This window comes from Lycium barbarum, chromosome 7 (genome assembly GCF_019175385.1).
Source record: "Lycium barbarum isolate Lr01 chromosome 7, ASM1917538v2, whole genome shotgun sequence".
NCBI classification, from domain to species: domain Eukaryota; kingdom Viridiplantae; phylum Streptophyta; class Magnoliopsida; order Solanales; family Solanaceae; genus Lycium; species Lycium barbarum.
Window position 1 is genome coordinate 125,702,680 of NC_083343.1, and position 9,187 is coordinate 125,711,866.

Below are 9,187 nucleotides of genomic sequence, written 5' to 3' on the forward strand. Positions count from 1 at the left end.
TTTTTAACATAGGTATGTAAAGAGTTTTGATTCTTAAAACGGAAAAGGGCCAAAATTATCCCGAACTTTGAGAAATAGCTCATTTATACCCTTCGTTATACTACGAAGCCAATTATACCCTTGTCGTTATACTATAGAACCAATTATATCTTTATATTAAACGGTCTGCCACGTGACATCATCCTAGACGCTCAGCCCATTTTCCCCCAAATTATTTTTTTACCCACCAACTTAACTCAATCCGACCCGAATATAATTTTTTCACCCAACCCTTTTTCTTTTCTCTTTCTTACTCTCTTCTTCTTTCTCATGCCCAACTCTTCCATGTCCACCATCTCTGATCCCTCACCCCCAGCTCCTCCATGTCATTCTCTTTTTTATTTTTTTGTTTTTTTGAAAATAGTTTGATGAGTTTTTTTGTTTCTTTGAAACGGAAGAATGTGATTTGCCGTCCTCGTCATCAACGGCAATCCCATAAGGAACGGCCAATTTTGCAGAGCTAGAAGAATATTAGCCTTAATTGCTAATTTACTTAATGGTTGCAAAAGTTCAAGCTAATATATTCATATCTTCCACCTGGATTTGATTTATTTCCGTAAGGTTTTTCAATTCAGAAAATGGAATTGAAAAATTGTACGGCTAGCTCTTCGATTGAGATTTAATTATGGACCACTATTGATATAAATCACATTAATCTGCAATTTTTGACCAACTAGTTATGATACCTTTTTCTGTGTATGGTGAAAAGGAGAGAAGCAATATTATGTTTTGATTTCAATAGAGAAGCAAATCTGTGTTAACAACATCACCATGTGAAGTTCCAAAACATAATTATTTGGGAAAAGAAGTAGTGCCAATTTTTTCTTTTTCTCTTCTTTGCTTCACACAGTTCACTGTCCAATTTAACTTAAAGAAAAACACCCTTCAAACAATTTATTCACCTTCATTTACACATAAAAAGAAAAAGAAAAAAAGGAGAATGACACGGAGGAGCTGGGGTGAGGGATCGGAGATAGTGGACATGGAAGAGTTGCGCATGGAGAAAGAAGAAGAGAGTAAGAAAGAGAAAAGAAAAGGGTTGGGTGACAAAATTATATCCGTGTCGGATTGGGTTAAGTTGGTGAGTGAAAAATGGGTTGGGTGTCGGATTGGGTTAAGTTGGTGGGTGAAAAATGAGTTGGGCATATATGATGACGCCACTTGACAGACCGTTTAACATAAGGGTATAATTGGCCCTATCGTATAACGGTAAGGTTATAATTGACCTTATAGTATAACGAGCCCTGTAGTATAACGAAGGGTTTATTTCCCAAAGTTCAGGGTAATTTTGGCACTTTTCCGTTCTTAAAATCTGAACTGTGTCAATATAAATGGGAAGAGAAGGAGTATTAAATTAGCATACGCTTTGTTGCTGTCGCAGAGTAACTGTCCCTACTCACTAAGTGGAGTTTGTGTTTGCTGCTACAAACTTGAAAGAGAGAGTTTTTTTTTTTTTTTTCTAGAGTGATACGTACACATGGAGAATTCATCAAGTGAAAAAGGCGAAATGATGGAAGAGCCTTTGTTAGATGCTTCTGAAACTCAGAAGGGTGGCTTCAGAACCATGCCTTTCATCCTTGGTATTCGTTTTCCTTTTGATTTTGATTTTTTTTTGATTTCATCCTTACTATTACTTTTTGCTTCACTTGCTTTATTTATCTTGCTATTTTCCTTTCCTGCTTTTGGGTCGAGCGTCTATCAGAAACAACCACTCCAAAAAGATAGGGGTAAGGTATTCAAACACGAATCTAGGATTTCTAGAACAGTGGCGCACCACTATAAAACAAGAAAGGAAAAAATATATTAAGTGGGAACTGATCCCTATAAAACAAGAAAGGAAAAAAATATATTAAGTGGGAACTGATCCCTATTTCTCTTTCTCTAAATAAATAACTAAACATTCAACCAAGTGTATTATTTAGCCTTCTTATAGCATGGGTGCCTGCAGATAATATTATACCAATTATAGAAAATATACACTATCCAGACCCCACTTGTGATGTTACACTGGATATATTGTTGCTCGTACTTTTTTTCCTGTCAAGTAACTTCTTTGTACATGTTCATTTATGTGTTAATTTTTTTTGATAACATACCTCGACTAATTTCACGAGATACCTACCACCCCCACCAGCAAGAGGTACTAGGTAACTCTGTCCATCAAAGTTAGAACAAATGAGAAGAAATCGCCTAGTGTTTTAGTTTCTACTGGAAATTGAACCTGAGACCTCATGGTGCGCAACCCACTTGATTGACCACTAGGCCACACCCTTGGCTGCTTTATGTGTTAATTTCTTGATAAACACATATAATCATGGGCGGACAGAGCTATAATTATGTCTACTGGGTTTGACCGTGTATTTGTGTTTAAAAATCTACTAATATGAATAAATATTTATTCAGAACCCATTAAGTTGTCTTTGGTAGAATCAAAAACCATAAACTCAAAATGCTAGCTCCGGCTTTGCATATAATTACTCTCACTGAGGTTTTGAATATTTTTACTTAGTTGTTGACAGTCATGGGTTCAATGAAACAGTTGGAGAATACTTTTCTCTGCTTAATCTTTAACACTTTTTCTTTAGTTAGGAAATGCAGCTTTTAGTTTTGCTATGGCCTACCCTACTATTCATTTTCCTTTTGATTTTTGTTGAGTAACCTTTAGGAACAAGTTCATTTATGTGATAATTTCTTCATAGATACCTGTAATTGCTCTTCACGGAAGTTCAATGTGATACTTTATATTTAATTGTTGATTCGTCAGTCATGGGTTAAATGAAACAGTTGGAGAATCCTCCTCTGCTTTTTTTTTTTGGGTTGGAAAATACGGCTTCGATTTTTGTTATGGCGTACCTCCTATTCGTTTCCTATTGATTTATTGTCGTATAACTGTTAGGAACGAGTTCATTTACGTGTTAAGTTTTTGATAAACACCTAAAGTTGCTCTTCACTGAAGTTAAATTTGATAATCTTTACGTAGTTGTTGATTCGTCAGTCATGGATTTAACGGAAATCAAAAGAAGTGGGTGAATATGATTTTGTTGTCCATAGAGATTTCAATGAAACAGTTAGAGAGTCCTCTTCTCCATTTAATCTTTTTTTTTTTTTTTTGGTTAGGAAGTGTGGCTTTGATGTTTGCGGCGTTGTCTGCTCTAACTCCAAATATGATCCTGTATTTGATGAATGAATATCACATGGATATGACTACTGGATCAAATATTCTCTACATCTGGTCAGCAGTTACCAACATCGTTCCAGTTGTTGGGGCCTTTATGGCGGATTCTTTTGTAGGTCGGTTCCAGATGATAGGGTTGGGATCTGTTGTCACTCTTGTGGTAAAGTTCATTAACTGAGTTGGTTTCTTTTGTTAGTTCCCTTAAGTTTTAAGGAACAAATTGATGACGTAGTGTAGGTGTAGCAAGTAATATGAAGTTGAAAGTTTAGATAGTTGTAAGGAAAATGAGAGGGAAGTCATTTTCCACCACGGAAAATGGTTTCCTTCAGGCAACCAAATCCATCAAATCGAACATACTCATAATTGTTTATTTTCTTGTTTGTTAATGGATTCCCATAATTTATACTGATTGGAGGACCTTGGTTGATTACGAAGAATCTTAATGAACATTTTCTGGCCCTTCATTTTTCTACTAGTTTTCTTTGTCATATCTACGGGGACATTTCGTTTGGCATTGAATACCTCGTGTCCTCTCTTCTGCTAGTCTTATTTTACCTAACTTCCAATTAGACGAGGGGAACAAGTATTTTCCATATAATGTCGTGTCCTCTCCTTAGTTTGTTTCATTTACAAATGGTTTTATGTGTCGGAATGCATTTCTGCATAGAACATCAGAAAAAAGGTTCTTCAGATGAGATCATTTTAGTAAATAGTCTAATATCAATTCAACGAACTTATCTTGTCATTTGAAATGTCATATCTTAGTCTAGTTTGTTGTTTCCGTGCGTAACTGAAAGAGTCTTGTTAGTGATTTGAATCTGTAGATTAAGCTATAGTACTCTGGTGCAGTCCTCAATCTGAAACCGGGATGTGTGAAGTGCAACATGTAAGAAGTCACAGGAAGTAACCATTTTAGCCATTCCTTTTAGGTCCAAATCTTAATTATGTTTCCATTAGTCTTTTCTAAGAAACTAGTCTCAACTGTGGAGCTCTAGGTTAGATATTGTATTACTCCGTTTCAATATATGTGTCTTACTTTCTTTTCTAATCTATTTTAAAAAGAATGTCACTATCTACATTTAGTAACTCTTTAGTACACATAAAAGGAAATGGAGGAAGTAATATTTTAGAAAATTTGCACAAAAGGAAGGGGGATGAAACCTTTTCACCTTTATGCCTACAAGACAAAGGGACAAGCCCTATCTCCTCTTTTTTTTTATTTTTTATTTTTTATTTTTAACTGAAACAGGTAACAAATATATATGTATATAATCAGCATAAAGTCTGTGCTGAGGCCTGAGATCCATATTTACAATGTCAAAAATTACACTAAAGAAGCAGCAGAAGTTCTGTGCTTGTTCTTCTTACAAGTATCTCATCTAATAGAGATTCTGTGTTATACTTGAATTCCTCTTTACACCGAAAGTGAAACAAAAATAAGAGAAGACAGTTCATCTTGGCTGCACTGATCCTCAAAGTGTCTTGAATTTCCCTCTTTTCCAAATAGTCCACCAAATGCAAGCTGGGATCATGCTACACCTGTTCTTTTTTCTGGTCACTCTTCCAAAGCTATTCCAGCATGCATGGCAGTAAATCAGCAGTTGTTCTTGGCATTGTCCATCTGACACCCTTCATAACTAAAAATAGCTTACAGAGTTGGTCAGTCACTTCACAGTACAAAAAGATATGACTGGCTGTCTCTAGTTCCGTACCACACAAATAACATCTTGAGCATAGTTGGATACACCTTTATTCAAAATTTTCTTCAGTCAAACATGCCTCTTTTGCTACAAGCCAAACAAAGCAAGCCACTTTATATGGAAGAAAGAAAGATTTCTGGACAAAAGATTTGGCCATGCTGTACAAAGAGACTAACGTCTAAGTTTACTGAACCTAAATACGGGAACCTGATCAGCATCTGAAGAAAGTAGACTTAGCAAAGCAGCTACCAGTACACATTCAGACTCCACATTCGAGGCGCGCTGTTTAGCTAAGTAATCCGATTGACCTCATGATGACAATTATTCAACTTGTAGGTTAGCAAGTTCAGCAAGTATTTAATCTTCAGCCCAATATCTTGTGTTTTGGCATTGTATGTTTGCAGCAACTTGAATGACCGTAACTAACAACTTAGAGTCACATTCAATATGCACAAAATATTTTCCAGCTGTGATACAAAGCTGTGACCAACATGAATAGCAGTAGCCTCAGCAAATGTGATCGTATGTAGAAGCGAAATTCCAGTAAAAGCAGCCACAAGCTTACCAGTATGATTATGCAGACATAAAAACACAACTTGTGTTCCCATTTGATGATTTTTAATTTGAGGGAATGAGGGGGAGGAGGTAGCAACATGTATGCCCATTAATTGCTTGATCCCTCTTCAAAATTTGAGAATTGGAGGAATCATTTTCACCCATCTGTTGCAATTTGTAATATGAAGAATCATAATAATCTGTTTTGAACTTGGTAAATTTACTGATAATAATTCTTGATATTCTCTATGTTTTGAAGGGGATGTTTCTGTTTTGGCTGACATCAGTGATTCCGCAAGCAAGGCCCCCACCCTGTGTTGATTCTAACAACATTTGCAGATCAGCAGAGATGTTCCAACTCTTCTTCCTGTGTTTCTCTTTGGGGATCATTGCCATTGGAGATGGTGCAATCAAATCCTCATCTTTAGCATTTGGTTCGGATCAGTTGAAACGGGAAGTATATCAAGGAAATGCGTGTGCAATGGAGAGCTACTTCAGCTGGTACTATGCTATGTGCAGTTTGTCTGTCCTGGTTGCTCTCACGTGTCTTGTTTATATCCAAGTCAACATGGGGTGGGCTTTAGGTTTTGGAGCCCTCGTTTTGCTAATGTTGTTTTCAACTCTTGTAATTTATTTGGGTACTCCATTCTACGTGAAGTTGAAGCCTAAATCGAGTTTAATCACTGGCCTTCTTCAAGTGATTGTAACCTCTTATAGAAAGAGAGGTCTCAAATTGTCGTCACTGAGTGCAGATATACTATATTATCAGAAAAAAGGGTCAGCCATAGTTCTTCCAAGTGAAAAACTAAGGTAACTTCATTCTTACCAATCGTTAGCTTTCTGTTGGTCATCTTACTTTCTGCATATGCTTGGAAGACAACCTATGTAATGGTAAATTGTTGTTTGGTTATTAGCCTGTATGCTTTTTCCTCCTGAACTAAACTATTATTTGATCCATCATTTTATAGATGTTGCGCTTCTCTCACCTCTATAGGAAATTGTGAATTTCATTGTTTCGATCTGCGCCAGCTGATGACAAATATAACTCAATGTGCTACTGACTCCAGCTTTTATTGTTTAAGAGACCTCATGTCATCTTGTTCAAAATTCATGATGCTTTTGGATGCTTTTTCCGGTCCCGATATACTTGTTCATATTGCGTTTAAACTTCAATTTATTGACTTTAGGTTTCTGAATAAAGCTTGCATTGTACAAGATTCTCAGCTAGATTTGAGCCCAGATGGAGAAGCCATAGATCCTTGGCGCCTTTGCACTGTAGATCAAGTAGAAGAGCTGAAAGCATTAATCAAAGTTGTTCAAATCTGGTTGACGGGAGTTGTAATGTCCATAAATATAAGCCAGAACTCTTTCCCAGTTCTTCAAGCGACTACCATGGATCGACATATTGGTTCCAGCTTTGAAATCCCAGCTGGCTCCTTTGGCATCTTTGGTGTCATCTCTGCTATACTTTGGATTCTCCTCTACGATTCTTTGATTCTTCCCATAGCATCAAAATTGACTGGAAAACCTGCTCATTTCAGCACAAAAGAGAGAATGGGGTTTGGTTTATTTCTTTCTTTCTTGTCAGTCTTAGTGGTGGCAGCTGTAGAATGTGTCCGGAGAAGTATCGCAATCAAGGAGGGCTACTCAGATGATCCACAAGGCGTGATCCCTATGTCAGCAATGTGGCTACTTCCCCAGAATTCCCTTGCTGGCTTTGCAGGGGCCCTGCACGCCATTGGCCAAAACGAATTTTATATTTCAGAATTTCCTAGAAGCATGTCAAGTGTAGCTTCTGCTCTATTAGGAGTTGGTACGGGAGTGGGAAGCTTACTAGCTAGCTTTTTAATGAGTACCATCGACGACTTGACTAAAAGAGGAGGGCACGAGAGTTGGATATCAAGCAATATAAACAAGGGCCATTATGACTACTATTATTTGGTTCTTGCAGGATTTAGTCTGGTTAACATACTGTGTTATATTGTTTGTAGTAGAGCTTATGGTCCCTGCAAAGGAGAGGAAAGAGAGGTTATGGAAGAAGAGAAGCCATGAAATTGTACAAGAATTTATAGTTTCTTACTTGGTGTATGAGAAGTGTGGGAAAGTATTGTAGTGTGCTCGAAGAAAGTGAGGATGGTGTAGTGAAAAGAGAATTTAGAAAACAGAAAAAATTAAAGTCTCCAACTTATTTGCTACAAAAGAGAATATTATTTTATTGAAGGAAGGTGTTCTTATTGGTGGAGTTTTGGACTAAGTCACTCAACAACTAGTCTAGAGTTGTTTGGGTCATACTATATTGTGGGGTTGTGGTATTCTAGAGGGGATAGGCAAGTATCATGTCATTCTATAGAATAGCTTAGTAGTATGTATACTTCTTTTGGGCATGGCTGATGCTAATGTATGTATAATGTATCAAATGAAGTTGTAGTCACTAAGCTTTGTGCTAGGAAGATAGTTTTCGCATGGGGTACTATAGCCTTATATACTTGAGCAAAAATTGTACAATTCTTTTGGGTACATATATATACCTTTTGAGTAGCTACATGTTGGTACAGCCAAAATTATCTTATCAGGGAAGATTAAATTGAAGAGTTGTATTCTTGGGAATTAAGCATATAGATATCTGTAGTAAGATGTACTGTAATATTTATCCGGACTGGATCATTACACCCGAAATAGGTAAGAATTTACTCTACCAGATTAAGCTATAATTTAAGATAAAGAATACTATTAATTTAACTACTCCCCTGTCCCATATTAGTTGTCCATACTTCTATAAATATTTGTCTCAAAAATACTTGTCCATTTGCAAAATTAAGATAGAATTAATTAATTAAGTTTTTTCTATTTTGCCCTTAACATTAATTATTTTCTAAAGTAACCAATATTGATTAGGGTGCAATTAATTGGATGGAGATAAGGGTAATGTAGTAAAAATATATTTTTATTTATGAATTTTTAAAGGGCGTGTAAAATGAAAAATGATTAAGTAATATAGGATGGAGGGAGTATAATTCAGTGCAATTTGCAGAATTGCCCTTCTTTTGGGGTGGTCTTTAAATTTTGCCCCTCATATTTGAAATCTTTAAATTTTGCCCTTCGGCTTAACCCATGGGTTCCAGGTTCGAACCCCCACACAGTCAAAATTTTAAAAAATAATACGCAAAGTAGAGTTTAAATTTCGCTATGCCCCCACCGGCATACACTTGTGAAGGAATTACCAAACTTATGCCGGACCCGGCATACTTATGCCTTATGGGAAGACTTAGCATAAGTATGACGGGTCCGACATAACTTTGGTAATTCCTTCACAAGTTTATGCCGATGAGGGCATACTTTAATGGGCAAACTTTTATAGTATGCCACATAAAGCGGAATTTTTCCTTAAGACATAACTAAAAGTTTGCCTTATAAGGCAAAGTCTATACCTTAAGAAAAAGTTCTGCCTTATGGTGCATACTTTTGGTTATGCCTTAATTATAAGTATGCCCTATAAGGCATAGTTCCTTAAGGAAAATTTTTGCCCCATAAGGCATAACTAAACTATGCCTCGAGGAAAAGTTATGCCCCCTCCGGCATAACTTTAGTTTTTCCTTAAGGACTTTATGCCGGATCTGGCATACACTCCCCCCGGCCCTGCCTTGCGAAAATTATTTTTTTATTTTATGCCTGAGCGGGGGTTCAAACCCAGAACCTCAGGTATCCAAGCGAAGGGCAA

The 9,187-nt window shown here is 36.6% G+C and overlaps 1 protein-coding gene across 2 annotated transcripts; it reads left to right on the plus strand.

Annotated features, from left to right (window-relative positions):
* The first annotated feature begins 229 nt into the window (after positions 1 to 229).
* LOC132604207 (protein NRT1/ PTR FAMILY 1.2-like) lies at positions 230 to 8,058 on the plus strand. Of its 2 annotated transcripts, XM_060317593.1 has the most exons (4): positions 268 to 1,619; positions 3,157 to 3,374; positions 5,729 to 6,279; positions 6,657 to 8,058. In XM_060317593.1, exons 1-4 carry the CDS (start codon positions 1,517 to 1,519, stop codon positions 7,519 to 7,521), a joined length of 1,737 nt encoding a protein of 578 aa, XP_060173576.1. In that variant the 5' UTR covers positions 268 to 1,516; the 3' UTR covers positions 7,522 to 8,058. The 2 variants fall into 2 exon arrangements, with proteins under 2 accessions (XP_060173577.1, XP_060173576.1); XM_060317594.1 differs by lacking the exon at positions 3,157 to 3,374 and having other exon boundaries at positions 230 to 1,619.
* Positions 8,059 to 9,187: the final 1,129 nt, after the last annotated feature.

Coding starts and splice junctions, on each gene's coding strand:
- LOC132604207 (XM_060317593.1), top strand. CDS start 1,517: ATGGAGAATTCATCAAGTGAAAAAGGCGAAATGATGGAAGAGCCTTTG. Junction 3,375..5,728: donor GATCTGTTGTCACTCTTGTG/GTAAAGTTCATT, acceptor TATGTTTTGAAG/GGGATGTTTCTGTTTTGGCT. Junction 6,280..6,656: donor CTTCCAAGTGAAAAACTAAG/GTAACTTCATTC, acceptor TATTGACTTTAG/GTTTCTGAATAAAGCTTGCA.